The sequence below is a fragment of the Scyliorhinus torazame genome, chromosome 22 (assembly GCF_047496885.1).
Source record: "Scyliorhinus torazame isolate Kashiwa2021f chromosome 22, sScyTor2.1, whole genome shotgun sequence".
Classification (NCBI taxonomy): Eukaryota; Metazoa; Chordata; class Chondrichthyes; order Carcharhiniformes; family Scyliorhinidae; genus Scyliorhinus; species Scyliorhinus torazame.
Window position 1 is genome coordinate 37,621,007 of NC_092728.1, and position 14,983 is coordinate 37,635,989.

A 14,983-nucleotide genomic window follows, 5' to 3' on the forward strand; every position below is an offset into this window, starting at 1 on the left:
TGACCGACTCTCACCGAGTGAAATCAGACTGACCGACTCTCACCGAGTGAGATCAGAGTGACCGACTCTCACCGAGTGAGATCAGACTGACCGACTCTCACCGAGTGAGATCAGACTGACCGACTCTCACCGAGTGAGATCAGAGTGACCGACTCTCACCGAGTGAGATCAGAGTGACCGACTCTCACCGAGTGAGATCAGAGTGACCGACTCTCACCGAGTGAGATCAGAGTGACCGACTCTCACCGAGTGAGATCAGACTGACCGACTCTCACCGAGTGAGATTAGAGTAACCGACTCTCACCGAGTGAGATCAGAGTGACCGACTCTCACCGAGTGAGATCCAACTGACCGACTCTGACCGAGTGAGATCAGAGTGACCGACTCTCACCAAGTGAGATCAGAGTGACCGACTCTCACCGAGTGAGTTCAGACTGACCGACACTCACCGAGTGAGATCAGAGTGACCGACTCTCACCGAGTGAGATCAGAGTGACCGACTCTCACCGAGTGAGATCCAACTGACCGACTCTGACCGAGTGAGATCAGAGTGACCGACTCTCACCAAGTGAGATCAGAGTGACCGACACTCACCGAGTGAGATCAGAGTGACCGACTCTCACCGAGTGAGATCAGAGTGACCGACTCTCACCGAGTGAGAGAGTGACCGACTCTCACCGAGTGAGATCAGAGTGACCGACTCTCACCGAGTGAGATCAGAGTGACCGACTCTCACCGAGTGAGATCCAACTGACCGACTCTGACCGAGTGAGATCCAACTGACCGACTCTCACCGAGTGAGATTAGAGTAACCGACACTCACCGAGTGAGATCAGAGTGACAGACTCTCACCGAGTGAGATCAGAGTGACCGACTCTCACCGAGTGAGATCCAACTGACCGACTCTCACCGAGTGAGATCAGAGTGACCGACACTCACCGAGTGAGATCAGAGTGACCGACTCTCACCGAGTGAGATCAGAGTGACCGACTCTCACCGAGTGAGATCAGACTGACCGACTCTCACCGAGTGAGATCAGAGTGACCGATTCTCACCGAGTGAGATCAGAGTGACCGACTCTCACCGAGTGAGATCAGACTGACCGATTCTCACCGAGTGAGATCAGAGTGACCGACTCTCACCGAGTGAGATCAGAGTGACCGACTCTCACCGAGTGAGATCCAACTGACCGACTCTGACCGAGTGAGATCAGAGTGACCGACTCTCACCAAGTGAGATCAGAGTGACCGACTCTCACCGAGTGAGATCAGACTGACCGACTCTCACCGAGTGAAATCAGAGTGACCGACACTCACCGAGTGAGATCAGAGTGACCGACTCTCACCGAGTGAGAGAGTGACCGACTCTCACCGAGTGAGATCAGAGTGACCGACTCTCACCGAGTGAGATCAGACTGACCGACTCTCACCGAGTGAAATCAGAGTGACCGACACTCACCGAGTGAGATAAGACTGACCGACTCTCACCGAGTGAGAGAGTGACCGACTCTCACCGAGTGAGATCAGAGTGACCGACTCTCACCGAGTGAGATCAGAGTGACCGACACTCACCGAGTGAGATCAGAGTGACCGACTCTCACCGAGTGAGATCAGAGTGACCGACTCTCACCGAGTGCGATCAGAGTGACCGACTCTCACCGAGTGAGATCAGAGTGACCGACACTCACCGAGTGAAATCCAACTGACCGACTCTCACCGAGTGAGATCAGACTGACCGACTCTCACCGAGTGAGATCAGAGTGACCGACTCTCACCGAGTGAGATCAGAGTGACCGACTCTCACCGAGTGAGATCAGACTGATCGACTCCCACCGAGTGAGATCAGAGTGACCGACTCTCACCGAGTGAGGTCAGAGTGACCAATTCCCACCGAGTTAGATCAACAAAGAACAAAGAACAAAGAAATGTACAGCACAGGAACAGGCCCTTCGGCCCTCCAAGCCCGTGCCGACCATGCTGCCCGACTAAACTACAATCTTCTACACTTCCTGGGTCCATATCCCTCTATTCCCATCCTACTCATGTATTTGTCAAGATGCCCCTTAAATGTCACTATCGTCCCTGCTTCCACCACCTCCTCCGGTAGCGAGTTCCTGGCACCCACAACCCTCTGCGCAAAAACTTGCCTCGTACATCTACTCTAAACCTTGCCTCTCTCACCTTAAACCTATGCCCCCTAGTAATTGACCCCTCTACCATGGGGAAAAGCCTCTGATCATCCACTCTGTCTATGCCCCTCATAATTTTGTATACCTCTATCAGGTCTCCCCTCAACCTCCTTCGTTCCAGTGAGAACAAACCGAGTTTATTCAACCGCTCCTCATAGCTAATGCCCTCCATACCAGGCAACATTCTGGTAAATCTCTTCTGCACCCTCTCTAAAGCCTCCACATCCTTCTGGTAGTGTGGCGAACAGAATTGAACACTATACTCCAAGTGTGGCCTAACTAAGGTTCTATACAGCTGCAACATGACTTGCCAATTCTTATACTCAATGCCCCGGCCAATGAAGGCAAGCATGCCGTATGCCTTCTTGACTACCTTCTCCACCTGTGTTGCCCCTTTCAATGACCTGTGGACCTGGACTCCTAGATCTCTTTGACTTTCAATACTCTTGAGGGTTCTACCATTCACTGTATATTCCCTACCTGCATTAGACCTTCCAAAATGAATTACCTCACATTTGTCCGGATTAAACTCCATCTTCTTCTCTCCGCCCAAGTCTCCAAACAATCTAAATCCTGCTGTATCCTCTGACAGTCCTCATCGCTATCCGCAATTCCACCAACCTTTGTGTCGTCTGCAAACTTACTAATCAGACCAGTTACATTTTCCTCCAAATCATTTATATATACTACAAAGAGCAAAGGTCCCAGCACTGATCCCTGTGGAACACCACTGGTCACAGCCCTCCAATTAGAAAAGCATCCTTCCATTGCTACTCTCTGCCTTCTATGGCCTAACCAGTTCTGTATCCACCTTGCCAGCTCACCCCGATCCCGTGTGACTTCACCTTTTGTACTAGTCTACCATGAGGGACCTTGTCTATGGCCTTTCTGATGTCCATATAGACAACATCCACTGCCCTACCTGCATCAATCATCTTAGTGACCTCCTCGAAAAACTCTATCAAGTTAGTGAGACACGACCTTCCCTTCACAAAACCGTGCTGCCTCTCACTAATACGTCCATTTGCTTCCAAATGGGAGGAGACCCTGTCTCGAAGAATTCTCTCCAGTAATTTCCCTACCACTGAAGTAAGGTTCACCGGCCTGTAGTTCCCGGGATTATTCTTGCTACCCTTCTTAAACAGAGTCAAACTGACTGACTCTCACCGAGTGAGATCAGAGTGACCGACTCTTACTGAGTGCGATCAGAGTGACCGACTCTCACCGAGTGAGATCCAACTGACCGACTCTCACCGAGTGAGATCAGAGTGACCGACTCTCACCGAGTGAGATCAGACTGACCGACTCTCATCGAGTGAGATCAGAGTGACCGACTCTCACCGAGTGAGATCAGACTGACTGACTCTCACCGAGTGAGATCAGAGTGACCGACTCTCACCGTGTGAGATCAGAGTGACCGACTCTCACCGAGTGAGATCAGAGTGACCGACTCTCACCGAGTGAGATCCAACTGACCGACTCTGACCGAGTGAGATCAGAGTGACCGACTCTCACCAAGTGAGATCAGAGTGACCGACTCTCACCGAGTGAGATCAGACTGACCGACTCTCACCGAGTGAAATCAGAGTGACCGACACTCACCGAGTGAAATCAGAGTGACCGACTCTCACCGAGTGAGAGAGTGACCGACTCTCACCAAGTGAGATCAGAGTGACCGACTCTCACCGAGTGAGATCAGACTGACCGACTCTCACCGAGTGAAATCAGAGTGACCGACACTCACCGAGTGAGATCAGACTGACCGACTCTCACCGAGTGAGAGAGTGACCGACTCTCACCGAGTGAGATCAGAGTGACCGACTCTCACCGAGTGAGATCAGAGTGACCGACACTCACCGAGTGAGATCAGAGTGACCGACTCTCACCGAGTGAGATCAGAGTGACCGTCTCTCACCGAGTGAGATCAGAGTGACCGACTCTCACCGAGTGAGATCAGAGTGACCGACTCTCACCGAGTGTGATCAGAGTGACCGACTCTCACCGAGTGAGATCAGGCTGACCGACTCTCACCGAGTGAGATCAGACTGACCGACTCTCACCGAGTGAGATCAGACTGACCGTCTCTCACCGAGTGAGATCAGAGTGACCGACTCTCACCGAGTGAGATCAGAGTGACCGACTCTCACAGAGTGAATTCAGACTGACTGACTCTCACCGAGTGAGATCAGAGTGACCGACTCTCACCGAGTGAGATCCAACTGACCGACTCTGACCGAGTGAGATCAGAGTGACCGACTCTCACCGAGTGAGATCAGAGTGACCGACTCTCACTGAGTGTGATCAGAGTGACCGACTCTCACCGAGTGAGTTCAGACTGACCGACTCTCACTGAGTGAGATCAGAGTGACCGACTCTCACAGAGTGAATTCAGACTGACCGACTCTCACCGAGTGAGATCAGAATGACCGACTCTCACCGAGTGAGATCAGAGTGACCGAATCTCACCGATTGAGATCAGAGTGACCGACTCTCACCGAGTGAGATCAGAGTGACCGACTCTCACCGAGTGAGATCAGACTGACCGACTCTCACCGAGTGAAATCAGACTGACCGACTCTCACCGAGTGAGATCAGAGTGACCGACTCTCACCGAGTGAGATCAGACTGACCGACTCTCACCGAGTGAGATCAGACTGACCGACTCTCACCGAGTGAGATCAGAGTGACCGACTCTCACCGAGTGAGATCAGAGTGACCGACTCTCACCGAGTGAGATCAGAGTGACCGACTCTCACCGAGTGAGATCAGAGTGACCGACTCTCACCGAGTGAGATCAGACTGACCGACTCTCACCGAGTGAGATTAGAGTAACCGACTCTCACCGAGTGAGATCAGAGTGACCGACTCTCACCGAGTGAGATCCAACTGACCGACTCTGACCGAGTGAGATCAGAGTGACCGACTCTCACCAAGTGAGATCAGAGTGACCGACTCTCACCGAGTGAGTTCAGACTGACCGACACTCACCGAGTGAGATCAGAGTGACCGACTCTCACCGAGTGAGATCAGAGTGACCGACTCTCACCGAGTGAGATCCAACTGACCGACTCTGACCGAGTGAGATCAGAGTGACCGACTCTCACCAAGTGAGATCAGAGTGACCGACACTCACCGAGTGAGATCAGAGTGACCGACTCTCACCGAGTGAGATCAGAGTGACCGACTCTCACCGAGTGAGAGAGTGACCGACTCTCACCGAGTGAGATCAGAGTGACCGACTCTCACCGAGTGAGATCAGAGTGACCGACTCTCACCGAGTGAGATCCAACTGACCGACTCTGACCGAGTGAGATCCAACTGACCGACTCTCACCGAGTGAGATTAGAGTAACCGACACTCACCGAGTGAGATCAGAGTGACAGACTCTCACCGAGTGAGATCAGAGTGACCGACTCTCACCGAGTGAGATCCAACTGACCGACTCTCACCGAGTGAGATCAGAGTGACCGACTCTCACCGAGTGAGATCCAACTGACCGACTCTCACCGAGTGAGATCAGAGTGACCGACTCTCACCGAGTGAGATCAGAATGACCGACTCTCACCGAGTGAGATCAGAGTGACCGAATCTCACCGATTGAGATCAGAGTGACCGACTCTCACCGAGTGAGAGAGTGATCGTCTCTCACCGAGTGAGATCAGACTGACCGACTCTCACCGAGTGAAATCAGACTGACCGACTCTCACCGAGTGAGATCAGAGTGACCGACTCTCACCGAGTGAGATCAGAGTGACCGACTCTCACCGAGTGAGTTCAGAGTGACAGACTCTCACCGAGTGAGATCAGAGTGACCGACTCTGACCGAGTGAGGTCAGAGTGACCGACTCTCACCGAGTGAGATCAGAGTGACCGACTCTCACCGAGTGAGATCCAACTGACCGACTCTCACCGAGTGAGATCAGAGTGACCGACTCTCACCGAGTGAGATCCAACTGACCGACTCTCACCGAGTGAGATCAGAGTGACCGACTCTCACCGAGTCAGATCAGAATGACCGACTCTCACCGAGTGAGATCAGAGTGACCGAATCTCACCGATTGAGATCAGAGTGACCGACTCTCACCGAGTGAGATCAGAATGACCGACTCTCACCGAGTGAAATCAGACTGACCGACTCTCACCGAGTGAGATCAGAGTGACCGACTCTCACCGAGTGAGATCAGACTGACCGACTCTCACCGAGTGAGATCAGAGTGACCGACTCTCACCGAGTGAGATCAGAGTGACCGACTCTCACCGAGTGTGATCAGAGTGACCGACTCTCACCGAGTGAGATCAGGCTGACCGACTCTCACCGAGTGAGTTCAGACTGACCGACTCTCACCGAGTGAGATCAGAGTGACCGACTCTCACCGAGTGAGATCAGACTGACCGACTCTCACCGAGTGAGATCAGACTGACCGTCTCTCACCGAGTGAGATCAGAGTGACCGACTCTCACCGAGTGAGATCAGAGTGACCGACTCTCACAGAGTGAATTCAGACTGACTGACTCTCACCGAGTGAGATCAGAGTGACCGACTCTCACCGAGTGAGTTCAGACTGACCGACTCTCACTGAGTGAGATCAGAGTGACCGACTCTCACCGAGTGAGATCAGAGTGACCGACTCTCACTGAGTGTGATCAGAGTGACCGACTCTCACCGAGTGATTTCAGACTGACCGACTCTCACTGAGTGAGATCAGAGTGACCGACTCTCACAGAGTGAATTCAGACTGACCGACTCTCACCGAGTGAGATCAGAATGACCGACTCTCACCGAGTGAGATCAGAGTGACCGAATCTCACCGATTGAGATCAGAGTGACCGACTCTCACCGAGTGAGATCAGACTGACCGACTCTCACCGAGTGAGATCAGACTGACCGACTCTCACCGAGTGAGATCAGAGTGACCGACTCTCACCGAGTGAGATCAGACTGACCGACTCTCACCGAGTGAGATCAGACTGACCGACTCTCACCGAGTGAGATCAGAGTGACCGACTCTCACCGAGTGAGATCAGAGTGACCGACTCTCACCGAGTGAGATCAGACTGACCGACTCTCACCGAGTGAAATCAGACTGACCGACTCTCACCGAGTGAGATCAGAGAGACCGACTCTCACCGAGTGAGATCAGAGTGACCGACTCTCACCGAGTGAGATCAGAGTGACCGACTCTCACCGAGTGAGATCAGAGTGACCGACTCTCACCGAGTGAGATCAGAGTGACCGACTCTCACCGAGTGAGATCAGACTGACCGACTCTCACCGAGTGAGATTAGAGTAACCGATTCTCACCGAGTGAGATCAGAGTGACCGACTCTCACCGAGTGAGATCAGACTGACCGACTCTCACCGAGTGAGATCAGAGTGACCGACTCTCACCGAGTGAGATCAGAGTGACCGACTCTCACCGAGTGAGATCCAACTGAACGACTCTGACCGAGTGAGATCAGAGTGACCGACTCTCACCAAGTGAGATCAGAGTGACCGACTCTCACCGAGTGAGTTCAGACTGACCGACACTCACCGAGTGAGATCAGAGTGACCGACTCTCACCGAGTGAGATCAGAGTGACCGACTCTCACCGAGTGAGATCCAACTGACCGACTCTGACCGAGTGAGATCAGAGTGACCGACTCTCACCAAGTGAGATCAGAGTGACCGACACTCACCGAGTGAGATCAGAGTGACCGACTCTCACCGAGTGAGATCAGAGTGACTGACTCTCACCGAGTGAGAGAGTGACCGACTCTCACCGAGTGAGATCAGAGTGACCGACTCTCACCGAGTGAGATCAGAGTGACCGAATCTCACCGAGTGAGATCCAACTGACCGACTCTGACCGAGTGAGATCCAACTGACCGACTCTCACCGAGTGAGATTAGAGTAACCGACACTCACCGAGTGAGATCAGAGTGACAGACTCTCACCGAGTGAGATCAGAGTGACCGACTCTCACCGAGTGAGATCCAACTGACCGACTCTGACCGAGTGAGGTCAGAGTGACCGACTCTCACCAAGTGAGATCCAACTGACCGACTCTCACCGAGTGAGATCAGAGTGACCGACTCTCACCGAGTGAGATCAGAATGACCGACTCTCACCGAGTGAGATCAGAGTGACCGAATCTCACCGATTGAGATCAGAGTGACCGACTCTCACCGAGTGAGAGAGTGATCGTCTCTCACCGAGTGAGATCAGACTGACCGACTCTCACCGAGTGAAATCAGACTGACCGACTCTCACCGAGTGAGATCAGAGTGACCGACTCTCACCGAGTGAGATCAGAGTGACCGACTCTCACCGAGTGAGTTCAGAGTTACCGACTCTCACCGAGTGAGATCAGACTGACCGACTCTCACCGAGTGAGATCAGAGTGACCGACTCTCACCGAGTGAGATCAGAGTGACCGACTCTCACCGAGTGAGATCAGACTGACCGACTCTCACCGAGTGAGATCAGACTGACCGTCTCTCACCGAGTGAGATCAGAGTGACCGACTCTCACCGAGTGAGATCAGAGTGACCGACTCTCACCGAGTGAGATCAGAGTGACCGACTCTCACCGAGTGAGATCAGAGTGACCGACTCTCACCGAGTGAGATCAGACTGACCGACTCTCACCGAGTGAGTTCAGACTGACCGACTCTCACCGAGTGAGATCAGAGTGACCGACTCTCACCGAGTGAGATCAGAGTGACCGACTCTCACCGAGTGAGATCAGACTGACCGACTCTCACCGAGTGAGTTCAGACTGACTGACTCCCACCGAGTGAGATCAGACTGACCGACTCTCACCGAGTGAGATCAGACTGACCGACTCTCACCGAGTGAGATCAGAGTGACCGACTCTCACCGAGTGAGTTCAGACTGACTGACTCTCACCGAGTGAGATCAGACTGACCGACTCTCACCGAGTGAGATCAGAGTGACCGACTCTCACCGAGTGAGATCAGACTGACCGACTCTCACCGAGTGAGGTCAGAGTGACCGACTCTCACCGAGTGAGTTCAGAGTGACCGACTCTCACCGAGTGAGTTCAGACTGACCGACTCTGACCGAGTGAGATCAGAGTGACCGACTCTCACCGAGTGAGATCAGACTGACCGACTCTCACCGAGTGAGATCAGAGTGACCGACTCTCACCGAGTGAGTTCAGAGTGACCGACTCTCACCGAGTGAGATCAGACTGACCGACTCTCACCGAGTGAGATCAGAGTGACCGACTCTCACCGAGTGAGTTCAGAGTGACCGACTCTCACCGAGTGAGATCAGAGTGACCGACTCTCACCGAGTGAGATCAGAGTGACCGACTCTCACCGAGTGAGATCAGAGTGACCGACTCTCACCGAGTGAGATCAGACTGACCGACTCTCACCGAGTGAGATCAGAGTGACCGACTCTCACCGAATGAGTTCAGAGTGACCGACTCTCACCGAGTGAGATCAGAGTGACCGACTCTCACCGAGTGAGATCAGAGTGACCGACTCTCACCGAGTGAGATCAGACTGACCAACTCTCACCGAGTGAGATCAGACTGACCGACTCTCACCGAGTGAGATTAGAGTGACCGACTCTCACCGAGTGAGTTCAGACTGACCGACTCTCACCGAGTGAGATCAGAGTGATCGACTCTCACCGATAGAGATCAGAGTGACCGACTCTCACCGAGTGAGATCAGAGTGACCGACTCTCACCGATTGAGATCAGAGTGACCGACTCTCACCGAGTGAGATCAGACTGACCGACACTCACCGAGTGAAATCAGACTGACCGACTCTCACCGAGTGAGATCAGACTGACCGACTCTCACCGAGTGAGATCAGAGTGACCGACTCTCACCGAGTGAGATCAGAGTGACCGACTCTCACCGAGTGAGATCAGACTGACCGGCTCTCACCGAGTGAGATCAGAGTGACCGACTCTGACCGAGTGAGGTCCAACTGACCGACTCTCACCGAATGAGATCAGAGTGACCGACTCACACTTCAAGTCGAACAAACTGGATGGAAAAATAAATGAGTTTGTTGTACTCACAGTTTGCGTAATGTATTGATCCAAATATTTCCATCCTGATTGGTTACCTTCATAGTGACTGCCTCCAGCCTGTGGTTGTTAATCTTCAGATAGGAACATTCAGAGGCAACAGCGATGAGACGCCACGTACCTGTAAACTAATATTAAATGTCCGATCAAGCACACACTGGGCAGGCGTGGGTTAGAAATGGAGCAAAGCTCTGCACCATCCCAGTTACCTTAAACATTATCTTCCGGTTTGCGACCTTTCTGCCAGAAATAGTTTCTCGTTATTTAATTCATCTAAACCCTGTCATAATTTTTTACACCTTTATTGAATCTTTGCTTTACAATCTTACACAGACAACCCAGTTTTAACCTCGTTCTTCAAAGATGTCTATACTCACACCCCCTTTATTCCTTTGTTTTATATTCCCTCTCCTCATTCTTCCAAACTGAATACCTCACTCCTCTGTTAAATTCCAGAAGCGATCTCTCTGCCCATTTTACTAGTCTGTCCACGCTCTTGTCAAGTGTGGGGAGGTGGTGGCATAGTGGTACTGTTACTGGACTAATAATCTAAACACTCAGGATAATGTTCTGGGGACATGGAACATAGAACATACAGTGCAGAAAGAGGCCATTCGGCCCATCGAGTCTGCACCGACCCACTTAAGCCCTCACTTCCACCCTATCCCCGTAACCCAATAACCCCTCCTAACCTTTTTTGGTCACTAAGGGCAATTTATCATGGCCAATCCACCGAACCTGCACGTCTTTGGACTGTGGGAGGAAACCGGAGCACCCGGAGGAAACCCACGCAGACATGAGGAGAATGTGCAGACTCCGCACAGACAGTGACCCTGGAGCTGTGAAGCCACAGTGCTAACCACTGTGCTACCATGCTGCCCCGTCTCAGGGGCAGTCCTCAGCACTGTTATGGGTCTTTCAGAAATTAGACTTTAAACTGAGGCCCGGGCTGCCCTCTCAGGTGAAGGTTAGAGATTCTACGGCACTGTATGGAAAGAGGTTGTCCCCAGTGTCCTGGCCAACATTTATCCCTTAATCAACATTACAAAAAAACAGATTATCTGGTCAATGTCACACCGTTGTTTGGGGGATCTTGCTGTGTGAAACTTGGTTGCTGCGTTTCCTACATTACAACAGTAACTTCACTTCACTGGTCGGAAAGAGCTGTGCCACATCCTGAGGTAATGGAAGTTGCAACAGTCTTTTTATGTTGTTACCTGCTGAAGGTTAAAGTTGTTCTGTGCCTGGATTCTGTCAATCGGGCCCTCCAGCCTTCGGTTTGGATTCCGACGCACCGAGCCTGGGTAACATGAGGTAAAAGTCAGACAAAATGCACAAAGGTACACAAAATGGATAGAGCCCATGGTTTGGAGACAAAGAGGGTGTCTGTCTAGAGAGGTGTTTGGAGTTTTCAGTAAATGGAGCAATATTTACGAATGACAAAGTTCAAATCTGGTTTATCATTAAAGAAACTGTAGCCTGTCTGACAGGCCTGAATCCTGGCCAAGTCTCCCGGCCTACGATACCCCTTAACGACCATATTCCTCAACACACCATACCTCTTAACTCACCATACCCATCAACCCACCATACCCCTTAACCCACCATACCCCTTAACCCACCATACCCCTTAATCCACCGTAACCCTTAACCCACCATACCCCTTAACCTACCATACCCCTTAATCCACCGTAACCCTTAACCCACCATACCCCTTAACCTACCATACCCCTTAATCCACCGTAACCCTTAACCCACCATACCCCTTAACCTACCATACCCATCAACCCACCATACCCCTTAACCCACCATACCCCTTAACCCACCATACCTCTTAACCCACCATACCCCTCAACCCACCATACCCCTTAACCCACCATACCCCTTAACCCACCATACCCATCAACCCACCATACCCCTTAACCCACCATACCCCTTAATCCACCGTAACCCTTAACCCACCATACCCCTTAACCTACCATACCCATCAACCCACCATACCCCTTAACCCACCATACCCCTTAACCCACCATACCTCTTAACCCACCATACCCCTCAACCCACCATACCCCTTAACCCACCATACCTCTTAACCCACCATACCCATCAACCCACCATACCCCTTAACCCACCATACCCCTTAATCCACCGTAACCCTTAATCCACCATACCCCTTAACCTACCATACCCATCAACCCACCATACCCCTTAACCCACCATACCCCTTAACCCACCATACCTCTTAACCCACCATACCCCTCAACCCACCATACCCCTTAACCCACCATACCCCTTAACCCACCATACCCCGAAACCCACCATACCCCTTAACCTACCATACCCCTTAACCCACCGCACTCCTTAACCCACCATATCCCTAAACTACCATACCCCTGAACCCACCATACCCCTTAACCTAACATACCCCTCAACCCACCATACCCCTTAACCCACCATACCCCTTAACCCACCATACCCCTTAACCCACCATACCCATCAACCCACCATACCCCTTAACCCACCATACCCCTTAACCCACCATACCCCTTAATCCACCGTAACCCTTAACCCACCATACCCCGAAACCCACCATACCCCTTAACCTACCATACCCCTTAATCCACCGCACTCCTTAACCCACCATATCCCTAAACTACCATACCCCTTAACCCACCATACCCCTTAACCTAACATACCCCTCAACCCACCATACCCCTTAACCCACCATACCCCGAAACCCACCATACCCCTTAACCTACCATACCCCTTAACCCACCGCACTCCTTAACCCACCATATCCCTAAACTACCATACCCCTTAACCCACCATACCCCTTAACCTAACATACCCCTCAACCCACCATACCCCTTAACCCACCATACCCCTTAACCCACCATACCCCTTAATCCACCGTACCCCTTAACCCACCGTACCCCTTAACCCACCATACCCCTTAACCCACCGTACCCCTTAACGCACCATATCCCTTAACCCACCATACCCCTTAACCCACCATACCCCTTAACCCACCGTACCCCTTAACCCACCATACCCCTTAACCCACCGTACCCCTTAACGCACCATATCCCTTAACCCACCATACCCCTTAACGCACCATATCCCTTAACCCACCATACCCCTTAACGCACCATATCCCTTAACCCACCATACCCCTTAACGCACCATATCCCTTAACCCACCATACCCCTTAACGCACCATATCCCTTAACCCACCATACCCCTTAACCCACCATACCCCTTAACTCACCATACCCATTAACTCACCATATCCCTTAACCCACCATATCCCTTAACCCACCATATCCCTTCACCCACCATACCCCTTAACTCACCATATCCCTTAACCCACCATATCCCTTCACCCACCATATCCCTTAACACACCATACCCCTAGGAAATTCGGCATGTCCACATTGACTCTTACCAACTTTTACAGATGCACCATAGAAAGCATCCTATCAGGCTGCATCACAGCCTAGTATGGCAACTGCTCGACCCAGGACCGCAAGAAACTTCAGAGAGTCGTTAACACCGCCCAGTCCATCACACAAACCTGCCTCCCATCCATTGACTCCATCTACACCTCCCGCTGCCTGGGGAAAGCGGGCAGTATAATCAAAGATCCCTCCCTCCCGGCTTACTCACTCTTCCAACTTCTTGCATTGGGCAGGAGATACAGAAGTCTGAGAACACGCACGAACAGACTCAAAAACAGCTTCTTCCCCACTGTCACCAGACTCCTAAATGACCCTCCTATGGACTGATTTCATGAACGCTACACTTTGTATGCTTCATCCGATGCCAGTGCTTATGTAGTTACATGTGTTGCCCTATGATGTATTTTCTTTTATTGCCTTTTCTTCTCATGTACTTAATGATCTGTTGAGCTGCTCGCAGAAAAATACTTTTCACTGTACCTCGGTACACGTGACAATAAACAAATCCAATCCAATTCAATCCCTTAACCCACCATACCCCTTAGCCCACTAGACCCATCAAACCAACATATCCCTCAACCCACCATATCCCTTAACCTACCATACCCCTCAACCCACCATATCCAGCAACCAACCATACCCCTCAACCAACCATATCCCTTAACCACCTATACCCCTTCACCAAAAATACCCCTCAATAAAACATATCCCTTAACCACCCATACCCCTGAACCCACCATATCCCTTAACCCACCATACCCCTTAACTCACCATACCCCTTAACCTACCATACGCCTCAACCCACCATATTCCACAACCCACCATACCCTTTAACCCACCATACCCCTTAACCCACCATATCCCTTAATCCACCATATCTCCAACCCACAATACCCCTTAACCCACCATATCCCTCAACTCACCATATCCCTTAATCCACCATACCCCTTAACCCACCATACCCCTCATCCCACCATATCCCTTAACCTACCATACCCCTTAACCCACCATACCCCTTAACCTACCATATCCCTCAACCCACCATATCCCTCAATCTACCATATCCCTCAAACCACCATATCCCTCAACCTATCATATCCCTCAACCCACCATATCCCTCAACCTACCATATCCCTCAAGCCACCATATCCCTTAACCCACCATACCCCTTAACCCACCATATCCCTCAACTCACCATATCCCTTAATCCACCATATCTCCAACCCACAATACCCCTTAACCCACCATATCCCTCAACTCACCATATCCCTTAATCCACCATACC

General features: G+C 51.6%; 1 protein-coding gene across 1 annotated transcript in view; it reads right to left on the reverse strand.

Moving 5' to 3' along the window:
- Nucleotides 1–11,662, reverse strand: part of LOC140399463 (complement component C8 gamma chain-like) — a 150,224-nt gene extending 138,562 nt beyond the window's left edge. The window contains exons 1-2 of the mRNA XM_072489038.1: nt 11,458–11,662; nt 10,232–10,368 (exon numbers count right to left, since the gene is read on the reverse strand). Coding sequence (XP_072345139.1) covers nt 10,232–10,368; nt 11,458–11,604 — 284 coding nt within the window. The 5' untranslated portion in view covers nt 11,605–11,662. The remainder of the gene's footprint in view (nt 1–10,231; nt 10,369–11,457) is intronic.
- Between the last annotated feature and the right edge of the window lie 3,321 nt (nt 11,663–14,983).